The 22,562-nt window shown below is 31.9% G+C and overlaps 2 protein-coding genes across 4 annotated transcripts; one reads left to right on the top strand and one right to left on the bottom strand.

Moving 5' to 3' along the window:
- Positions 1 to 1,837: 1,837 nt before the first annotated feature.
- LOC123203555 lies at positions 1,838 to 13,106 on the bottom strand. 3 transcript variants are annotated; one of them, XM_044619960.1, is made up of 8 exons: positions 12,573 to 13,104; positions 11,281 to 12,084; positions 6,392 to 6,744; positions 4,592 to 4,803; positions 3,046 to 3,302; positions 2,689 to 2,867; positions 2,490 to 2,577; positions 1,838 to 2,346 (listed from the first exon to the last, which is right to left on the bottom strand). In XM_044619960.1, exons 1-7 carry the CDS (start codon positions 12,841 to 12,843, stop codon positions 2,494 to 2,496), a joined length of 2,160 nt encoding a protein of 719 aa, XP_044475895.1. In that variant the 5' UTR covers positions 12,844 to 13,104; the 3' UTR covers positions 1,838 to 2,346; positions 2,490 to 2,493. The 3 variants fall into 3 exon arrangements, with proteins under 3 accessions (XP_044475895.1, XP_044475894.1, XP_044475896.1); XM_044619959.1 differs by having other exon boundaries at positions 1,838 to 2,577; positions 12,573 to 13,103; XM_044619961.1 differs by lacking the exons at positions 1,838 to 2,346; positions 2,490 to 2,577 and having other exon boundaries at positions 2,683 to 2,867; positions 12,573 to 13,106.
- A 5,042-nt stretch (positions 13,107 to 18,148) lies between these two features.
- LOC123203475 (TMV resistance protein N-like) lies at positions 18,149 to 20,779 on the top strand. Its single transcript, XM_044619824.1, has 3 exons — positions 18,149 to 18,395; positions 18,876 to 19,364; positions 20,434 to 20,779. The coding sequence occupies exons 2-3, from the start codon at positions 18,991 to 18,993 to the stop codon at positions 20,777 to 20,779; spliced, it is 720 nt and encodes a 239-aa protein (XP_044475759.1). The 5' UTR covers positions 18,149 to 18,395; positions 18,876 to 18,990.
- The last annotated feature ends 1,783 nt before the right edge of the window (positions 20,780 to 22,562 follow it).

Here is a 22,562-nt window from a genome sequence, read left to right as displayed (position 1 = left end):
ATTCAATGTTCATATGTGGATTCTATGTAAATGTACCTGAATTTATAACAATATAAACTAATAGCTTCTTCTTGAGATGCAAAAATGTCTATGATTAATCTTACTAATATTACAAATGTGTCCAATATTTGAACAATTCAAATTCACTGGATCGAAGTGTAATTTTCTTTTAGTTTTGGGCAAGGAAATTTGATACCTAAAATAACAAAATTAACAATTTGGTCCCCAACATATGCCATTCAAACACAATCAAGGTGTATGTGGTTTGCATCTTTTATTAGCAAAACTAAAAGATTATTTTAAATATAAATTATTATAAATTAAATAAGGATAAAAGATAAGAAAATTAAAATTATAAAAAATAAATTATCATTTATGTAAACTAAATTTAGACTTCATTGTCATAGGCAATGATCAAATCAACCTTCAAAACAAGGGTTTACAAAATAAAAAATAATAAAGTAAGATTTCATAAATATTTAATATTAAAATCGGATATTATAAAAGAGTTTTAAAAAGACACCAAAAAATTTAATTTATTAAACTTTTTGAACTTGGTATGTTTTTTATTTTTTTCTAAAATCTTTTTCGTGATTCTTCCTTCATTTTTTCTAAATATTTATGTCTCAAATTTTTGTAAGTTTTTTGAAGGGTAATAACTTCATATGATGGTCAAGAAAAAATATAATGCTAGGGGAGGTGATTACATACCATTGATACTAGGGGGATTACATGGACTTTGGGTACTTAATGGACTAAATCTATTGGCTAAATTTCTAGAGAACGTATAAAAGTCCGTGTTGATTAAGGAACCATGTGACAAGTGAATAAATGGAGAAAAATAAATTGGAAAGTCAGAAAATGGAGGCAATTAAGAGAAGTTAATAAACATATTATATTATAAGCTATTTTTGCTTCAAACTCAAGTCTATCACTTGAACATTCAAGAGATTTGGAATGGTATGTTTCAACTAAAAAGATTTGAATAGCTTACAATGACATCTAACTTGTCATTAAATTTTTTTTTTCTATAAGATATAAATGTATAATTAGTTTTGTATAATTGGTGGACTTAGAGTAGCCCACGTGTTAAAATCATAAAATTAATATATTTCAAATTTTCGTTAAATTTTTTATTACAAAAATGTTTGTGATTTAGCATTCTTTTGTTTTTTAATAGAATTATATGTATAAACAATTTGTATAACTTTATGTATAAAAATAACATATTATCATGTAATTAAGTAGTTTTAAATTAGAGATAAAATAACAATCAGTCATAGATAATATATTAATATTTGTGCATAAAAGTGCACTGTTAATTTTTTGCTTGGTTTAAAAGGGATAGATATTAAAAAATTTATATTTGAAGTCACTGAATTTATGTTTATCTAATATATATCTATCATCATTTATGCTCAAATGTTTGTCTTTAGATTAGATTGTGTACTTAGGAATAAGATTGCTTATCAAATTCTTAAGAATTAAAAAGGAAAAAAATAATAGAAATCATAATGTAATTGATACTGTATTCTACTATTAACTATAAAATATTCAAAATTAAAAAATTTTGCCTATTTTCATAAGACAAACTAATTTAGAAAATAGTGAGATGGGCTTGAATTGAGTGACATTTTTTTAATTATAGAAGTCGTCTTTGTGTCATTGAACTCAAAAGTTGTATGTCCTTGGGTCTAAAGTGTAACTAAAATAAAACAAACTAAAGTTTTTTAGTCAAATGTTTTTCCCATCTAGATCTAGTGTTGACGCTTAGATTCAATAAGTAACTCCTCCTTCCAACTTTTAAATGAATGTAAAAAATTATCATCATGTGATATGAGATAAATAAATTCATATATTAAGGTCTAAGATGTCAAAAAAGTCTAAAGACACATTGAAACCTTTGACAAGTCAACAGAGCCTCTTGGGACCATACATGGCCCTGAATAACAAGAGGATAAGATAAGCCGGGCCAGGTGTAAACATCACTTAAATCAACGAATTTCAATGTTCATCAAGAAGCACCAAGATGATGAGGCCAAACACGGACACCCACCAGGTAAAATCTTGAATCTGCAGCATCACTGAACAAATTACCCAGATATCATACAGACCTCAACAAATCAAGAAGGGAACAAAGAATATTAACTTGTATGGAAATAGTCAAATTTATCGAGTGTGCTCGGATTTCCGCTAGACGGAAACTGTAAAATGAATTGGATAAATGGATATATATAAATTTTCTTTTCTGCATTCATCCTAAGAGGGCTCCAGAAATGGAGAACTCAACTGTCGTATTCACTGTGGGAAATGTTGTAGATCCAGCAGACTTTCTTCAAATCAAAGCTGCAGAAGATGAAGTATTGTGTCGGAAACCACCACTTTTACAACAAGTCAAGGGAATTGTAAATAACTTCACAAGGCACTGGAAAAGTGCGTCCGATCATAATATATATATCAGCTTTGGGTGAAAAGTTGAACATCTCAACCTATTTATGTGGCTGCATGTTGATGAGAACCCCGCTTCTCCTCTGCTCTATGTCGAAACAGCTTAGCTATGGTTCTCCTCTCACAGTCCTGCAATCATAGAACCTAGGCACTGTAAATCTAGTATTCAAATTTCCATCCTCCATTCCAAATATTTTGTGCGGTTCATTTTGAACAAAATATATGCCATTAAGACTATACCTTGAACATATTAAGATAAAACATTTTGCTAGGATTTGTCCTCCTTAATTTCTGATATGTATAAGCAAAACTTAGCTGATCCCGAGGAGTAAAACGGTCAACCTCATTGAACCAAAGACAGGAGAACAAATTTGACATTGGAGTGTGTGCTCTTACGATGAAAGATCCCTCAGGAACATCTGCAGGACAGCACAAAGTAAATCTCTACATTAATAACATACATAATAATAAAAGAAAAAGAAAGGGGAAAGAACATTCCTGGAAAGAGAGGATGTGAGATTCAAGATCACTACAAATAAACTTGTGCAAGCAAGAGTATCAATTCACATATATGTATATGGTTGAACAAGATCATACTGCTAGGGAGAGGCTTGTTAGGGTCTGAGGCATCGAATCTTTTCAACCCATCATTCTGGTAGAACGCAAATTGTTCGTCAATGACTGTATGGTTATACTTGTTCAACTTCTTATTTTGTGCAACTTCTTCCCATACACAGTGCCGATCATAGTGGTTAGAAATGGCATACTCATAACCTTTTCGCCACAAGAAATATTCCAAGATGAGTAAAGGGTCAAGCTGAAGACGTAATTTGCTATCCAGCCAAATTGAATATCTGAGAAAATAATCATATGCTGAATGTTAGAAAAACAGACGAATTTTCAAATGAAATAACTTCTAATTAGCTGGAATGTAATCCCATAAAGAAGTCATAATCATAAGATGTAAATGCATTAAGAAAATAAACCAATGTAACATAACACAGAAAATAAAAGTTTTAATGATTGTGGTTAAAGACATGTTAGTACATGACACTAGCAGTAATGAAAAGATTAAATAAAAACCAAGTTTTATGTTGTTTTTCCACTTCTCCTTTTTTCTTTTTAGCCCTTCCTGCTGTCAGGGATTATCATTAAACAGTAACAAAATCATAAATCCGGGCATCTTCAAGTTCAACCCACACTTTCTTTGTTTGATTAATGACTGCTGAGAAGACCTGAATACATTTGACAGTTAACATCCACTGTGGTGCAGTACAGTTCAAAGACAGATATTTGGCACAGGCAAGCTGTTTGCCAACCAATACTTTGTTACCTAAATTAAAAACAGCTAGCAAGACGTGTTGTCTACTCTTGTCTACCTACTAATTTCTTTCCAAAAGTCCCCACATAACAAGGTGTATATGATTTTAAGAAAGATACAAAATTCTCGGATGCAAGTAAAGACTTGACCAGAAGCTTAAGCTAATAGATTAACCCAAAAATTGCATTTAGGATTCAATTCACCTCTTAAATCAAATGAATGGCATCAAACACAATCACAGTTACAAATAGAACCACAAACACGACAACAAACACAAGATATAATAACTTAACCATGCAAAGGGTTGATTTTAAGACAATACCACTTGAACAACTTACCCCTATGAAGGTGTTCAGTAACAAGTCAACCAATGAACTTAAGCTCGGCCGAACAATAGTTTTTAAGTTCTAATAGTAAAAGTATTCACCATTTTAACTGACACAAGGGGTATCAAGTTAATTTATTTAGTTAACACATTTTGCTGGAGATAAAACTATTCACTGCAGTACGTATATAAATTTGCTTCCATCAACTTGAGTTTTTGATTCTTTGTGTACAAAAGGTCCACAACATCTTCACATTTTTCACTTGATTAAAAGTTCTCAGCTTCTTGACTATAAAAATAAAAATAAAATAAAAAACAAACCTATAGTGATGCCACCCCATAAACCTATTCACATTGTAAGAAGTGAGAAAACAAATAAATTTTGTCAGAAGGAAAAAGAATGTGCTACCAAAAATAATGCAGGACAGGCCCATTTCTAACTGATTAACTGCAATATAACATAAACAATTTGATATCCAGCTTATTCAAATTCTCACCTTGCAGAAGGAAATAGTCGATGTGACAACAATTTTGGTATTTTTCCCACTCTACGCATATCAGTATAAGGAAGATTATGCACAACAACTATCTTCCATAAACCAATAAAGCCTGTTCTATCTGGTATCTGACCTTCTGAAATAAGTGTTTGCAAAGTCAGAGTATCCATGAACATAACAAAGCAGACGTTTTTCCTTGACAAACGAGTAACCTGAAAAGAAGCAAAAACTCATTAAGAACCTATCTACATTTTAAATCACATTATACACACATCATAAATTTTAATTAACATTTAAAATGACCACATACACTTCTCTCAGGACCATTCAAATGCAAAAAGCAGCGAAGCCTCTTAATCTAGGTACTATGATTGATATCTTGAAAATAAGCAGGTGAAGAATAAACTCCATACAAACAGCTTAATCATCAAGTAAACAAATAAGGTAGCAGAGATTTCTGAAGTTTCATTTAAATTCGAAACATGTGACATTTCAATTATGGATTTAAGTGAATTTCTAGACATCCACATCAGAGAATCCCTATATTATAAATATTATTTATAGTCAATTCAGTTCTCAGTTCACTGGCTCTTGTTCTTCCACTACACCTGCTCTCCTATCCCTGCACCAGTCACAATTTCTTCATTTGAGAGAACTTCACTTTATGATGAAAGAGACTGCCTCCAAATCCCAGATAACCTCATCCATAGTATACTGTCAGCACCATCATGCAAACAATTCTCCATTGTCCAAGAAAATTTTCTCAATAAGTTTAGACTGATGTGACTCATTAAGAAATGATTTATTACTAATTCAAATAGATTTCAGAAACTGGGATAACATGCAATTAATCAATAGGACCCAACTTTAACTGAAAAAGTTAACTTTGGCAAAATGTTGAATGCCAAACTAGACCTCCTCATTTTTTTTGTGGAGGCAGTGAATCCTCTTGCTGCACTGATGCATATTTCAAGCTTTAACTTTGAATTCAGGATTTCACTAATAACTATCATCTCAAACCCTTCATCACACAATACTCAATTTGAAAACAAGATGGGCATTTCACAAATGACCTCACAATTATTTCATGCCATTTCTTGTAAGTCCTTTATGAGCATTCCAAAATAAGGCAAATGGAGGAACAATTCACAGTTCCCTAACTTTGGAAAAAAAAAAAATTAAAAGAAAAGAAGCAATACACTAATAGATAGAAGCTCAGTTAAAATAAAGATATGAAAAGCTGTAAATGTTATCTTACAAATTAAATGCATTACGTAAACAAAGCAGACATGATGTTATACAACACACAACATATAAAATACAGATACCTGTACTCACTAAACCTGCATTGGTGCTAGATGGGATTCAAATAAAATAACTTCAATGCATATTAATCTATAAACAAGATCAAATGTCCACACAAAAGGTCAAAGCAGTTTCAGTGTGCTCATAATAACATTACAAGATGAATTTATAGAAAGTAAAAATAGTCAGTGAATGATTATAAGAATTTGTTACAAAAGAATCTAATTAATGTTTCATGCTTATTAAATTCCAAACAGTTGAAAAATATACATAAATGAAAGATATGATTAAAAATTTTCAAAACAAAAGTCCCAAGACAAAATAAAAAATAATCAATACACATAGAAGCATAGAAGTTTTACCACGTTATTGCCATAACCCTATAATTCAAAAGTTATACAAAATTTGATACCTTTTATACGTTTTCTATTAACAGAAAAAAAACTGCTCAGAATAAAGCGTGCAAATAGAAAGAAAAAGCACATCTATCCATACCGTTTTACCAGCAGGTACCCTCAAGCGATCTGAATTTCCAAAAATGCATGAGACAACAGCAATGTGGCATTTACTATTATAATTTGCGTCATCTTCTGATAAGTCAAATCCAGTACTTGGAGAACCTTCAGGACCTTTAACAAAGCCACAATTTATTTTTTGGTCATGTGCCAAAAATGATTCTTCCCGCTCTTGTAAACTCTGATGCCCAGCAAATCTAGGCTCCCACTCTGCAACTCCATCAGGCTTCCCCTCCACTTCAGTATACTGCAGGAAAAATCTTGCAAATTTTCGACTTTCCAAAGGCTCCACAAGCTGTGTAGTTGAATTTAAGAACTTCATCTCACATGACCCTGAAAATTTTCAATATGGCATATCAGGCAAGGAGCATAACTTGAAGCATAGAGACAACATCCAAGCACCACTACCACAAAGGTAAGCAAAAAACTGAAATTTGCATGTTTTGTGATGATATGTTGGGATGTAATAATAGTATGTTTCCTAAACCAACACCTCAAAACAACAAAAAGATTCAACCAAAACACATAGAGCAAACCGCCAGGAAGCTCTGATTCATCATGACTGTTTTGATCCAAATACCGGAAGCAGAGTAAGTTGTCAAGCTATGCAATTTAAATGTTGAAATGTTGGATTGGGTAAACATTCATTAATTTACAAAATCTCTCAATTATAAATTAATTACATGAGTTTTGTTTTCTGACAGTGAACAGGGTTTTCTCAACAGAAATTTGGCCTCCTGAGCCTAATCTAGAGAAAACATGAATTTTGTTTTTCAAATTCAACGTCTACAAAGTATCTCAAGTGAGGTGATCTGGATTCACTATAGGGGTTGCTAGCATGTGTCTCATAATTGTTGAATTGTATATGAGTTGTATTTCTAAATTAGGAAGCTAATAATTACGCTGATTGTATCTTTGTAAAATAGGAAAATACATATAATCTTTTTTAAAGTAGGATTTAGAATTTCATATAAATATTAATGTAAATTCATTCTTTTGATATAGAAAAAAATATTCTCAAAGTTATTCACATGGTACTCGGATCATATCTCTGGTAACTCTAATTCATTTTCACATTTTAATCATTCCAAATCATTTTCTTCTATCACATTAGTGGATGACACAAAAGTTGTAGTTAAAGCCATAGGACATACTAACCCGTTACACACTCTATCTTTAGATTCTGTCTTTTATCTTCCTAATTACCCATTTAATCTCGTTTCAGTTAATAAATTAACACGAGTCTTGAATTATTCCATTACATTTACTAATGATGCCTTTGTTATACAGGATCGAAGTTCGGGCAAGACGATTAGCACAGGACGTGAGTCATAAAGACTTTATCACTTATCTCTACCTTTTTCTATTGCTTGCACTGCTATTGAGTCTCCAACTCTTCTCCACAATTGTTGGGGGCATCCTAGTTTATCCACGCTTCAAAAGAAGGTCCCTAGTTTATCCAATTTGTCATCTCTTGAGTGTGAGTCTTGTCAACTTGGGAAGTAGTCTCGTAGTTCCCTCCCAAGGCATGTCAATAATCGAGTTTCGTCTTCATTTGCATTAGTTCACTCAGATGTGTAGAGTCAGTGTCGAGTCAAGTCTACTTTAAATTTTCAATATTTTGTGACATTCATTAATGATTATTCGCATTGCACGTGGGTATTTTTAATGAAAAGTCGGTCTGAGTTATTTTCTCATTTTCAATCATTTTATGTTGAAGTTAAAACATAATTTAATTCCTTTATACACACGTTACGTAGTGATAATGCGAGTGAATACTTTTCCACTCCTTTCATAAATTTCATATCTTCACAAAAGATTCTTCATCAGTCATCTTGTGCTTATACCCCACAACAAAATAAGGTTGCTAAGCACAAAAATAGACACCTTATTGAAACTGCTCGTACATTATTATTACATTCACATGCTCCTATGCATTTTTGGGTTGATGTAGTTATCACTGCTTGTTATCTCATTAATCGAATGCCCTCTTCAATATTGCAAAATCAGATTCCTTATTCAATTATCTTCCCTACCAACCCTTTATACAATGTTCCTCCACGTGTCTTTGGTTGCACATGCTTTGTAAATTATCTGCTAGGTCTATCAAATGTATATTTCTTGGTTACTATCGTCTCCAGAAAGGTTACAAATGTTACTCTCTTACAACACGTCGTTATTTTATTTCCACTAATGTTACTTTCTTCGAGTCCTCTCCTTACTTCTCTTCATCTGAAATCCAATCTTCTGTCACTGAGAGTCTTCCATTACCTACTTTTATTCCTACTCTCGATGTATGTCCTACAGTCGTCCCACAATCTACACCCACACAAAATATGGAACCTATTCCCCAAATCACCGACTCTCTTGCAATTACTGATATCACTTCTATTGCTCCAACGGTTCCTGTTGACTCACTTCCTGCTCTTGCATCTAGCCCGACTGAGGTCCTACCTCCTAATGACCAATTTCCTATTGCCATCCGTAAAGCTGTAAGATCCTCTCGTAATCTTTATCCTATTTATAGTTATCTTAGTTATCATCATTTATCCTCACCATATCATGCCTTTGTATCCTCTTTGTCCTCCATTTCAGTTCATAAATCTGTTAGTGAGGTTCTTTCTAATCCAGACTGGAGGCAAGCAATGGTGGATAAAATAATTACGTTACATCATAATGGTATTTGGGAGTTGGTTAAATTATGTCCGAGTCACTCCACTATTGGTTGTCATTGGGTTTACACAGTCAAGACTGGTCCTCATGGTACTATTGATCGTCTTAAGGCCAGGTTGGTTGCTTAAGGTTATACTCAGGTCTATGGTTTGGATTATAGTGACACATTTTCTCCAGTGGCCAAAATGTCCTCTGTTCAGTTATTCTTATCTATGACTGCCATTCATCATTGGCCTTTGTTTCAGTTAGACATAAAAAATGTCTTTCTTCATGGTGAGCTTCAGAAAGAGATATATATGGAGCAACCGTCTGGTTTTGTTGCTCAGGGGGAGTCTGATTTGGTTTGTAAACTTCGACGCTCACTATATGGTCTAAAACAATCTTCACGTGCCTGGTTTAGACGCTTTAGTACAATTATTCAAGAATTTGGTATAATTCGATATGAGTCGGATCATTCTGTATTTTACATACACACGTCGCAAGGGAAGTGCATTATTTGGTTGTTTATGTCGACGACATTGTTATCACTGGTGATGATCAAGAGGGCATCGATCAGTTAAAGCAACATCTATTTGATCATTTCCAGACCAAGGACTTGGGAACACTTAAATACTTTCTTGGAATAGAAGTTGCTCAGTCTAAGACAAGTATTATTATCTCTCCGAGGAAGTATGCCTTGGATATCTTGGAGGAGACAGGAATGTTGGATTGTAAACCCATTGATTCTCCTATGGACCCTAATACTAAACTTGTGTTAGGACAGGGGGAGTCACTTGCCAACCCTAGGAAATATTGAAGGTTAGTAGGCAAACTCAACTATCTGACTATCACAAGACCAAATATCTCTTTTCTAGTTAGTGTTGTCAGTCAATTCCTCCAATCTCTGTGCGATTCTCATTGGGATACAACTATTTGAATCTTGAGGTATATTAAGAGAGCACCAGGAAAAGGATTACTCTATGAAGACAAAGGTAATACTCAGATTGTTGGATATTCTGATGCTGATTGGGCGAGATCTCCATCTGATAGACACTCGACTTCAGAATATTGTATTCTTGTTGGGGGCAACTTGGTTTCATGGAAAAGTAAAAAGCAAGATGTTGTGGCTAGATCTAGTGCAGAGGCAAAATATCGTGCTATGGCATTGGCTACCTAAGAGCTTATATGGTTTAAACAATTGATTCAAGAGTTAAAATTTGTAAATATATCATAGATGAAGCTTCTTTGTGACAACCAGGTAACACTTCATATTGCTTCTAATCCAGTATTCTATGAAAAGACGAAATATATAGAAATAAACTGTCATTTCATTTGAGAAAGGATTCTATCAGGTTGTATAACTACCAACCATGTCAGCTTCAATGATCAACTTACAAGTCTCCTAGGAATTCTCGTATTGAATTCATTTGTAACAAGTTTGGTGCATATAATTTGTATGCTCCAACTTGAGGGGGAGTGTTGAGTTATATATGAGTTGTATCTCTAAATTAGGAAGCTAATAATTAGGTTGATTATATCTTTGTAAAATAAGAAAATACATATAATCTTTCCGAAAGTAGGATTTAAAATTTCATATAAATATTGATGTAAATTCATTTTTTTGATATATAAAAAATATTCTCAAAGTTATTCACAATAATGTTTCATGAGCATCAAATTTAAAAACTATTAGCTCGCACGTAGAAACTTTTACAAAACTAAAGCAATACCAATCCATAAATGTTTTCATTGCATAAACCAAAATACATCTTAATGCAGAAAGCCACTTCGCAAATGCGATGAATGAAGAAAGGATGAATTCTCTAATAATAAGTCAAGATGTCAGTAATTATATAAAAACCACAGAACAGTACCTACAGATAGTACAAGTCAAAAGACATTTCAGAACCAGTAACAACTGCTCTACAACTACATATTATACTATTCAAAAGGCTTGCCTCTACCTATTAGCAATTTTAGGAATTCACATAGCGTTCCATGAGTATTGTCAATGAACTCATTATCAAGATTACAAAAGATTTGTTTTCATAGTTCCAGCCAAAATCTCAAAAACAAAACCAGGTTATATTGTACACATTATTTACAGTTACAGAGGATACGCTTTTGAGAAAGGGAAGGGGAAAACAAATAGAGAGAAAATTAAAATAGCAATCCAGTAAATTTAGAAACACACATGGAACAAAAAAGAAAAATTACCAGAAAATTTACGGCGTTTTTTTGTTTTTGATTCCGATCGTGAACTCTTTGTAGATTTGCCACCAATAATACTGACTTCTCGATGATGTGTATCAGAATTGCCTAAATTTTGAGATTTTATAGAAGAGTTTGCAAATGATTTGTTTGAAGTTTCCTCAACTTCCTTGAGAAAATCTTCATCCTTCATTTGAGTATCATGAAAATCAGATGAGTCCATATGGATCTGATCATGGATTTTTGCTAAATCTGAGTCATCCCCTTTGTTATGACCAGAATCATCGTATTCCACTTGAGTATCATGAAATTCAGCATTATTATCATACTCATCATCAACATCAATAGCCTCACTTCGCATCTCAAAATCTTTATCTTCAGATTGTTGATTTCCAATTCCTTTGGCATTTCCTGATTGGCCCAAATTCTTTAGGGATGCTTCATATTTTGCTTCATATATTTTCAATTCATCACGCCCAGCTTCGTTATACAAATCAACTCCTTTTCCATCTAAACCCTGATGTGGATCATCATGAGAAATCTTCTTGTTGCCATTCATCATTTTCACTGGAACATGGCCCATATTATTACTTCCACCCTTTGCAGCTGTGCTAGAACGTTCTACTTCATCCTCATTGTAATCATCATCCCTTCTCCTATCATCCTTATCCCAATATCTTGAATCTCTTCCCTGCGTTACCGAGCCCTTGCCAAATCCAAGAACTTTAAATGTGTCCCTCCGTGTCACATTAGTAAGAAAATCAATTTCATTCATCAAATCACCATCCACAGCATGGTAACTAATTGTGTCTGAGCCAAAAAAAGAAAAAAAAAAATTATTCAGCAATCCAAGAAAAAGCACCAACCCCCTCAAAATTTCAAAATCCATGATGAATAAAAAATGAAGTCTTCAAGACAAGCATCCTAACTATGATAAGTCCAAATTAAACCAAATAACTTAAGTAAATATGATCCAGTTGATCTGAATTTGAATTTTCTAAGTTGTTTAGGCTTTGCACTAGTACTAACAACTCTTAAATTTCAACTTGCAATAATATAACTACTTTCCCTACTCAAATTAAGCTCCCATTTTCCTATTTATCTACTTTCTTTTCAATTTTCCAACCGTTTCCAAGCAACCAAACGAAAACACACGAAATAACTTGAAAATAATCACATCATTCCACATCTCAAAGTTAAATTAATCAAATCTTGAGCCAAAAACAACTTACATTACATAGGAAACAGAGAAATTAAAAGAAACAGAAACAATAACATTGCTAATTAAAGAATAATACCTTCATTATCAGTATGAACAACAGCATCGTCAGTGTTATATCCAGAGATGTAAAAATAGGCTAAGAGAGTGACGAAGAGCACAAGCAAGAGGAAGACAGAGACGGAGGCAACAGAGAGTTGGCAAGCAGACTTATCGGAGCGCGCCGATCGGCGGGAGCGAGACGATTTGCCGTGAAACGTCGTGCTTCGGATGCCGATGGACACTTGGTCACCGGACGACGTGCCGTTTGAGTTGTTGCTGTGATGGCTTGATTGTCTGTGCTGAGCCATTCTCGCATTGTCAGTTCTCTCTCTCGCTCTCACAGTAATTTCAATTAATTGAAAAATCTTTTTTTAATCATTATTTTTTAATTTTTGTTTGGCGATCGGCGGTTCAGGGAGTGCCGGAGGTGTGAAACGGTGATGGATTAGAGTGATACACGAGCAGTGAGGAGAAATGACCACAGTAACCCTCGATTTGAATCGTTATTTTTAAGTTTCCAGGAAGTGCATCAATGCACTTTAAGAAGGGTGGATAGATTGTAAATTTCGAGAATCTAGTGAGCTGTACGCCAATTGGAAGCATCGCTGCTGTAAATAAATCTGTCGATCAGAGTAGAATGATCAATCTAATTTTTATGTATGATTTTATTTATAAATAATAATATATTATTTTAAATTTAATAAATTAAAAATTAAAAAAAAAAAATATTTAAATATAATATAATATATTATTATTTATTAGTTTTATTCCGGCCTAATAATAGGGGTGTCACTTTGAAAGTATAAGGGGCTAGTGGTTTATCACACCTGGGTTTATCAGTTTTATTTCGCATTGATTTCACTTTACAAAAGAGAACAAACTCCGTCAATTTTGAAGACTTTAAATAAAATCATGATCATAATTCAATTTATTTTTGCTCCAAGACAAGGAAAATCCCAAAGTGGCATTGACGGCCAAAAGACAACTCCCCACCCAAGCTTTGCTTGAGTGATAATTTTCATTGCTTTTAAAAAGTTAGATTTTCATGCGTTATTTATTTTTATTAATAAATTTGGTCAAGTAAAAAAATAAAAATATTATTTTATATATATTTTTTTCAAATAATATATATATCTGATGAGTGAATTGTAATTTTTGAAAAATATTCAGAGTGCTCATAAAATTTTTTAGGAATTTTTAAAATTTTGAGAAAAAATTTAAATATGTTTTTAAAAATTTTAAAATTTTTAATATACTCTTCAATATATTCAAAAAAGACATTTTTATTTTTAAAAAACAAAACAAAACATAATATTTTTAAAATTGATTAAAGTTTTAATATCCTTAAAGATATGTAATAAATTTTTAAACTAATAAATATATATCAATAATTAGATATTTATACTAAATGTCAATGATAGTTTCGTAATTTTAATAAAAAGATAAAACTCTTATTTCTAAAAAAACCAGCAAAAATTTATTAATAAAAATAAATAATGGTTGAAACTTTGATTTTTTAAACTTGTAGGACGTTAAATGTCATTTTGTCAAATCTTGGGTGGAACAAATGTTTGGCCCATGATAAAATGCAAAATCGGTGGAAGATACAACCGACGACAAACATGTCTAATTTTTTTCTATTTATATTTTTTATATATAATTTTATATATAAATAATAATATATCATTACATAATTAGATAATTAAAAATTAATAATAAATTAATATTTATTCATATGATAATATATTATTATTTATATTTAAAATTATATATAAAAAAATTATACATATTATATTACTCTTCCTCTAATAGTACAAGTTACAAAAAATTGTTTTCTATATGGCTGGAAATATGTTGGTCCAAAATTGGATATTATTAAAACTTGATATAATTTATTTAAGAATATAAAATAAAGAAGTGAAGAATGTGGAAAAAAGTGGACGTTAGATCCAATTTAAGAAAATTCTGAACCTGATGTAATTTTCAATAAACAAGGATCAGGTCGAAAATAGGGCTTCAATTTTATTTTGGGGAAGAGGACAGCTGGACAGAGATGACGATACCAACACTGTATACATATGTTCAAGTGACATTAGTTTCCACAATTTTTAAAGCTTGCATCGTTTGTGTGTGACATGACACGTCATATAACGAGCAAAGAAATTAGTCCCCATTTTAGCAAATTTTCAATTACATATGCGTTTACATATGCGTATATGTTTATATATATTATTATATAATTAAATATTATTTTATTTTAATTTAAAATCATTTAATCATATAATAATATATAAAATATATATTTATTTATATTTAAAATAAATATATATAATTTTATTGATTTTTAATTTAAAGCAATGGTTAAATAAATAAATATAATATTATACAATAAAACTTCACTTTAATTAACTCAATAAAATGACAAATTATTGTAATTGTGAGTAGTGGGCAAAAGTCCGGTCATTAGAGATAATGGCTTTTTAAATCATTTTTTATCTTTGGTTATCAATCAAATACCCTATATGTGAAAAAACACAGAAACCTATAGCTTCATTCCTTTTAGTTGCATATCCGATTGGACTGATGTCAATTGTTGATCTCTCCTAAGTACTTTCAGCAATAAAATGCCATTAATGAGAGATAATTCATTGACCTTATGGCCCTACGGAATCCTTTATTACCCTTCTTTGTGTGAAAACCATTTGTAAATCGTCAAAGTTCCATAACTTGTCACCAAAAGTTGTCGGCTATTATGCCCTTAAGATCAAGTCATAGTTGTCAAGTGATAGTACGCTACGCATGCATCCACAGCAAAATTTGTCCCTTATTCTCCATTCAAAGCCCTCTCACAACTTGCTACATTGTAATTACTACCTATTTGCTACTCTTACTCTGGTGCCCTTCTACTAGTGTCATTAAGTCTCATTGAGGAAATTATGAGTACTGTCTAAGGTTTCCCATCATATACTTGAGATGCAAAACTAGCAATCAACAATTGAACATATTCCTGTCAAATTATAAATTGGTTACCTCTAGATTTGATGAACCCTTGGCAGTTGGTGCCATTGGATAACTCTTCTGTCCAAGTGAAAAAACGACCAACTTTACCTATTTCTCAAGTATTGTTCTGTCCACTTTGAAAAAGTACTCAGTCAGGAGAGGCCAATTGTCTAGGTCTTCTCCATTAAATCTAGGAAACTCCAATTTATTGGATCTTCCTCATGACAGTCTTTTTGTAATTTTCCGGCAGTGATCCGCTCCTCTGTTAGGTCCACCATCTTTTGTTTAGTTAAGATTTCAAATTGTTGTAATATGAAAATTTGTGGTAGTAACAGTCGAGGGAAAGGAAACTTATGAATAAAGAAGAGTTGAAAAAGAAAGTTCTCTGCTGGTTTTTTATTCACAGTGTTTCCTAAGTTATTTATATGCTATTGAAAAAAAAAAAAAGGGATAACAATAAAGAAACAATTGAAACAAATAATGCCTACAATTGGGGCACATGCAATTAGTGTTCCGCAAATAAAGTACCCATTTATTGAAACAACCAAAGACCAAGTCTGACTGTTTTTTTGACTCCTTCCTAGCATGACTCATTCACTGTACTTATCACTCTCCACCGCTTGAAGCAACCTTGTCCACAAGGTCGAAATTGGGGTACGTCTTTAAGAAATGCCAACAATTCTCCCAAGTAGCATCTTTCACGGGTATGCCAACCCATTTAACCAACATTTCGGTCTTCGGTCGATAACGTCCCCTTTGAATTACTTGAGTATCCAAAATAGTTTTAAGTTGCGGAAGAAATTGTGAGGTCTCTGAAACTGGTGGAATATGATAGGACATAGGAACATAAGAACAAGTGGATTGACGCTTTTCTTCATAAGACTAACATGAAAAACATCGTGAATTTGGGACCCGATTGCTAATTCCAATTTGTAGGTAACTGATCCAATTTTTGCAATGATTTTGTAAGGCCCACGACATCGAGGTGTTAATTTCATGGAGATGTGAAAGCTACAGTCTTCTACCTGTACCGATGTAGTTTGAGATACACATAATCACCAAAATCAAAAATTAATCTCCTGTCGATGTTGATCAGCTTGTGATTTCATTATGTCATGTGCTAGTGTCAAGTTATGACGCAAGTTGCAGAGGATATCGTTATGATTACACAAACGATCAAATATTAAAAGTATGTCATAGTTTGTATATAGCTTTGATTAGGATGAAAGTATTGTGACTCGCTAAATCTACAGGGCGATATGGTAAGTTGTTAGGTAATAGTAGGAATAGGATTGACATAAATAATGATGGAAATCCTGTTGTCATATGTATAGGAAAACTCTTTCAACCATACTAAATAGAATACTACATTCAAGTGGATTTCTAAACCTTGAGACTAGTACAAGTGCACTAGTAATTTTAACCACATAATTTACAAAAGAGATTAGTTCTGAGAAGGACTTGATTTTGGGAGAGAAGCCTAAGAAGGATAGCGAGATTTTTCCGAATGACTGCTCACCTATTTTTATAGGATATAATATGATTGTATATTTTATCTTCTTTTTTCCTCCCCTTTCATTTAAATGATTATTTTTATTTATACGATGATGAGAAAATATTACAGTTTTATCATTTACAATTCAAATTAAAATTTAAAAATCAACTTTTCTTTACATTTCGTGAAGATAGGATAATGATTTTGTCGTGATATGATAAGAAGCTATATCTTTCCCATATTTATACATAAAGAAGGAATGCAAGCTGGCAAGTTGCTTCCTCAATTCGAGAGACATCTACCTATATGTCAAGCTATTGGTTGTTGTTCCTGTAATTAGTTGTTTCATGGAATGTTGCTTCGTGAGTTTGGCTAGGTGTGAGTTTTACCTTGTAACAAAGGTCAATTTATTATAAGTTCCTATGAAGACTCCAATTTTGAAACTAGTTCATAAAGTGAGCTAGGTGGATTTTTAGAATTAACAAGAAAAATGTTTGATCAATATGTATTAAAACGAAGTTATTTTAGTAACGAGCTAAACTCAAAGCTCAATTCAAGTTTGAACTTAAGCTAAACACGAGTTTAGCTTCTTTGAAATAATCCAAGTTCAAATACCATTGAAACAAACTCTTGAAACTCAAGCTTGGTTTCATGCAAATTGAGTCTAACTCAAACTTAGATAAGTTTGAGTTTAACTCGAATATGCTCAAATTTAACCTTATATTCAGCCTTTTCAAAATGAAATACTTAGATTTCATAGCAGGTCTAACTATAACTTTGCATAAAGGATTTCTATGATATGGTTGCAACTCCTAGTGTGCTCACATACCCACTAGTTGACTTTGAGTCTATTTTATTAGATATCTAATTTGCATCACTATATCTTTTAGGTGTTGATACGACTAATTTTGCAAGGATAACATTTACAGATTCAAAGTGTTGGGTTGGACGCCGTAAAACCAATTTCCATGATAATAATCGAACTCATAATTTTTCAGCTTGGTGATTTTTATTACGTGAGTTTGGTTAATTAGATTATGACATAATGTATAGTTCCCACTAAAACAAATCATATAAAAAAAAAAGCTAACCGTCCAAATATAAACAAGAGAGAAGACTGAAAGTCAAAAGTCAAAAAGAAAAATAACGCAGAGTCGGAAATTTCCTGGACGGTTCCTAATCTTCTTTCAGAGGGCGTGAAGAAAGGAAATTATGCGAATTTCTTTTGAAGAGAAGACTTCCTGCCCTCTTTGGCTGATCGGTTTTGAAACTACGCGTAATTCCTCACAGCAGAGAAGACTTCCTGCTTTCTTGGCTGATCGGTTTAGAGCTCATTTTTCAGAGTTCTGCAACTCTTTCAAAGCTGTAAGTTCTCAAACACTCTTGGTTTCCCTAAATCTATGATTCTTTAGGAAGCTGATACATTACTTTTTGTGAGAGCTAAGTAAGATCTGAAAATAAATTTAGGCTCAACAACTGTAATTAATTTAGACCATGTATCATTACGCAAAATATGTGTTGATTTTAGTTTATTTAACAGATCCCCGCAAGATCTGTATGGATTGTTACCAGAAAGTCCATTAATCCTATAAAGTTCTCATAAATTTTCATATTTATCCAAGAATTGTTTTTTAAATTTATAGCAGTAAGTCTTTGTTTGATATATATAATTGGTTTTGAATGACGAAAAAGTGCTTAGTTCATGTGGATATTGCTTTAGAGAGACATTATTTGGTATATAAGCTTCATCTTTGTTTTGCTTATTTATTTTTTAATTTTCCAACTTCTCAGGGTCTTGCATAGGATATTGCTTGTTGATTCAAAGAATTTTCTTAACATGATCAGCCAAAGAGGTTCTTTGAATGGATCTTCTTCTTCTGTTAGATGGAAATATGATGTATTTCTAAACTTTCAAGGTGAAGACACTGGCAAAAGATTCACAGATCATCTATTTGCTGCTATGGATCGGAAAGGATTTAAAGTATTTAAGGGCGACAAAGAACTTGAAAGGGAAACTCCCATTTCAATGGAACTCGTCAAAACAATTCAAGAGTCAAGAATTTCAATTGTTGTTTTCTCAAGACGCTATGCTTCATGTACTTGGTGCTTGAATGAACTAGCTGAGATTGTCGAATGCATGAAAACAAGGCGACAAATAGTCATTCCGATTTTCTATGATGTTAAGCCAAGTGTGCCAAGACATCAGAACGGAGTCTTTGAAGAAGCATTTGCTAAACATGAAGAAATTTTTAAGGAGAATTTACAGTATGTGCAAATGTGGAGGAACGCTTTACAAGAGGTGGCCAATCTAAAAGGATTCGATTTGAACGATAGGTAAAAAGGTTCTTCTGTAGAATTCAATTAAAACCCTTTTTTTTCTAGAAATATAACCAGTTTTACAAAAGGTTAAGATTAACTTTTTAGTCTCCAATGAATAATTTTATGTGTTAATTAATAAAAATATCAAAAGTGTTATAAAATAATGAAATAAATGACAAAGTGATTGAATTACAAAGGTGAGAATTATGGTTTATTAAGCCAAACCCACGGCAAAAGGAAGAAAGAAGCAAGAAGAAGCAAAGAAGAAGTGAATATTTTCATGAGGAGAGGAGGGGGGATTTATAAGAAATTTGTCGCCCCTCCAACCAATAAATGGCTTTCTTTCACGCTAAGATTCTAAGGCATTTAATGCCTTCCCATCTCTTTTGGCTAAAGTAAAAAATATAGGGTGGAAAAATCCACCATGCATAATAAAAAGCAAGATGTAATAAATACTATTTTTATGATTTTAATAATAAATTATTTATACAATGATTAAAACTAAATAAATTTATGATTTTAACAAGAGAAAAAAAGGTTGTTGAATATCTATTTTTCATTGTTAAAAACTTTTAATGATAAAAAAACTCTCGTTGTCGTTTATCGTTATAACTTCTTTTGTTAAAAGTATTAATGAGGAAAATATTTTTAACGAGAAAACTATAATGACTAACAATAAGAAGATATTTTTTGTCATTAAAACTTTTGAACAATAAAAAATAGATTTTTAAGAATTATTTTACTTCTGTTTAAAATTATAAATTTACTTATTTTTGTATGAGTATAAATAATTAGTTATTAAAATAATAAAAATAATATTTATAACAATCGAATATTTATTTTTCTTTTACTATTGATAAGTTTTTTTTCCTTGTATTTTTTTAAAGTTAGTAAATTGAGTCTGGCTTAATTGCATGGTGATGTTTTTAAGCTGGAAATTGATAATAAAAATGTAAAAGTAAATGTATTAGAGAGCTAAATGAAAAAAATACCATAACCGTATGATTTTTTATTATAATAATAATTTGCATATGATTAACTATAATTTAGAAGATAATTTAAATAATGTTTTTGAATTTTGCAGGCATGAAAGTGAGTTTATCAGAGCAATTGTGGAAGAAGTGTCAAGTAAATTAGGGGTTTCGACTTCAACATTTGTGAATCTGAAGAAACTACTTGTTTCATGTTTAGAGCAACTGCAGGCACAAGCACAGACACTAAGAATTCAGTGGGGCCGATCCGTAATTTCATCATCACCCTTTTTTTTTTTTAAATTTTTTCTCATCTTTGACATAAATGTAACAACCTTTTTGACTTTCAAGGCTGTCCATCAATCATTGATGTATGGGAATCTAAAATATTTTATTTTATTAAAGAGGTCTAGGCCACTTGCCAAACCAGTGATATTCTTCAAAACCAAAAGAAAATGATTACATATACATTTCAAATAAAAATCAGAATCTATTAATTTAGCCAAAATTATTTTTTTGTAATTGGCTTAATCTCATGCATTTTTGGTTGGTGTGTGTAAATTCGCATTAACAAAATGCATATGTGTTGAAAATAAAATTTATATGTTGTTTCATTTTATTGATGAAACAACCGAAATATGAAAATTGTTGTAGGGTCTTTAATTACAAAGCCATCTGCAAAAACAATTATACAAATTAGTTGTAATTAACATTGGTTGGCATACCTAAAACTTAGAAACAAAGTCAAATATCACAATTTTTACACACTAATCCTTTGCAACTTGAAATTGATATTTGGAAAAAAAATACCCTTTATCTGTCTTTCTCCTATTTAACAAGTTTAATGGTTTAATACTTAATTATTTAATTAATACTAAGTAATGGTTAAATTTGAAATTTACGTATACCATATATGTAATGATTTATAATATTGCTAACCTGCCACCATCATACTTACTCTTAATACAAATAATAACGATATTGATACCTCACATTTGCATTAACTTCAATAGGGGGTGTACAAATGAACTGCAAATAATATTGTATGTGGTAAGGGAGGGATTGTGATTAGATTTTTTTCGTGTGATCAGGATATCATAGTTATCTAGCCCAATAGATTGTATAACATGTGTGCAAGACACGATAATTAGTAGACACACACATTTGTTTTTGTTAGGGCATCAGATATGTTAAAATCAGTTTAGGCCTTAGTACTCTTTATGAATGACCTATGTTCAGGACACAAGGATGTCAAGTTATGACCACATCGAGACTTATTAGCAGAACGCTAAATTTATTTTTATGTTTTGTGCAAGATACCAAGAGGTCATCGACTTACTAAGTGTTTTCACTCATACATTCTTTTTTTGTGTTTTACAAGTAGAGGTGAGTAGAGGAGCATGTGAAGGGGTAAGCAGTCCAAGGAGTAACTGTATGAGGGCGAGAGACAAAATCATCTTTTTTGGATTTTATGTCTTTTATGTTTCAAATTATGCACTTCATTGTTTTTCAACTACTTTTAGACAAATTATTTGTAATAATGAAAGGTTTTTAATGCATTTAAAGTATTTATTCATTTTACACCTTTTTGCACGCATTGAGGCTATGGTTTATCAATAAAATATTCGTTACTTTTGAGCATAAGAGAAGATATCTCACATGAGAATATTAAATGAAATCCGTGACTGCTTGAATATATAACCACAGTGGGATTAGATTGTAGCCACATCCAATTGATTATTGATGTGTATCAGTTTAAACTAAGAAACCACTAAGATAGATACACTTTTATGTCTCAGCCTCAATAGATACTAGTTGATGAAATGATTGAATTGCATGTAACTGTGATGTTGTAAAAGCTTAAGAGATATTTGTTGACACTCTATTGTCTGGGTGACCATGATGTCTTACTAGAAGCCAATATTGGTCTGTGTCTAGATTTAGTTTGAATTTAAACACTGTTGACTTGATAGAAAGCTTATGGATCACACATATAATTGTAACACCTACAGGTAAGCTCAAGGGCGTTTCAATCTTTTTTTTAGTTTTAAAGTATGTGATTTTTTTAAATTCCTATAGTGCATGCCCATGTATGAGGATATACACAATCATGTATAGTCAATAAAAAGTCAAATTTTTGGATTAAATTGTGATCGAGGTGAAACAAGAAGCTATCTTAGTTATGCAACTAGGCACACAGTCGTATATGGTTTATACATGCCCATGTATCATGTCTTAAAGA

The sequence above is a fragment of the Mangifera indica genome, chromosome 19 (assembly GCF_011075055.1).
Source record: "Mangifera indica cultivar Alphonso chromosome 19, CATAS_Mindica_2.1, whole genome shotgun sequence".
In the NCBI taxonomy this organism is placed as follows: Eukaryota; Viridiplantae; Streptophyta; class Magnoliopsida; order Sapindales; family Anacardiaceae; genus Mangifera; species Mangifera indica.
This window is presented reverse-complemented; position numbering and strand designations above follow the sequence as displayed.

Excerpts from the sequence above, each read along its gene's own strand:
- LOC123203475 (XM_044619824.1), top strand. The coding sequence starts at position 18,991 with ATGGATCGGAAAGGATTTAAAGTATTTAAGGGCGACAAAGAACTTGAA. Across the intron at positions 19,365-20,433 it reads GGATTCGATTTGAACGATAG|GCATGAAAGTGAGTTTATCA; the intron begins GTAAAAAGGTTC and ends TGAATTTTGCAG.
- LOC123203555 (XM_044619960.1), bottom strand. The coding sequence starts at position 12,843 with ATGGCTCAGCACAGACAATCAAGCCATCACAGCAACAACTCAAACGGC. Across the intron at positions 12,085-12,572 it reads TGTTCATACTGATAATGAAG|ACACAATTAGTTACCATGCT; the intron begins GTATTATTCTTT and ends TTTTTGGCTCAG. Across the intron at positions 4,804-6,391 it reads GGGTACCTGCTGGTAAAACG|GTTACTCGTTTGTCAAGGAA; the intron begins GTATGGATAGAT and ends GCTTCTTTTCAG.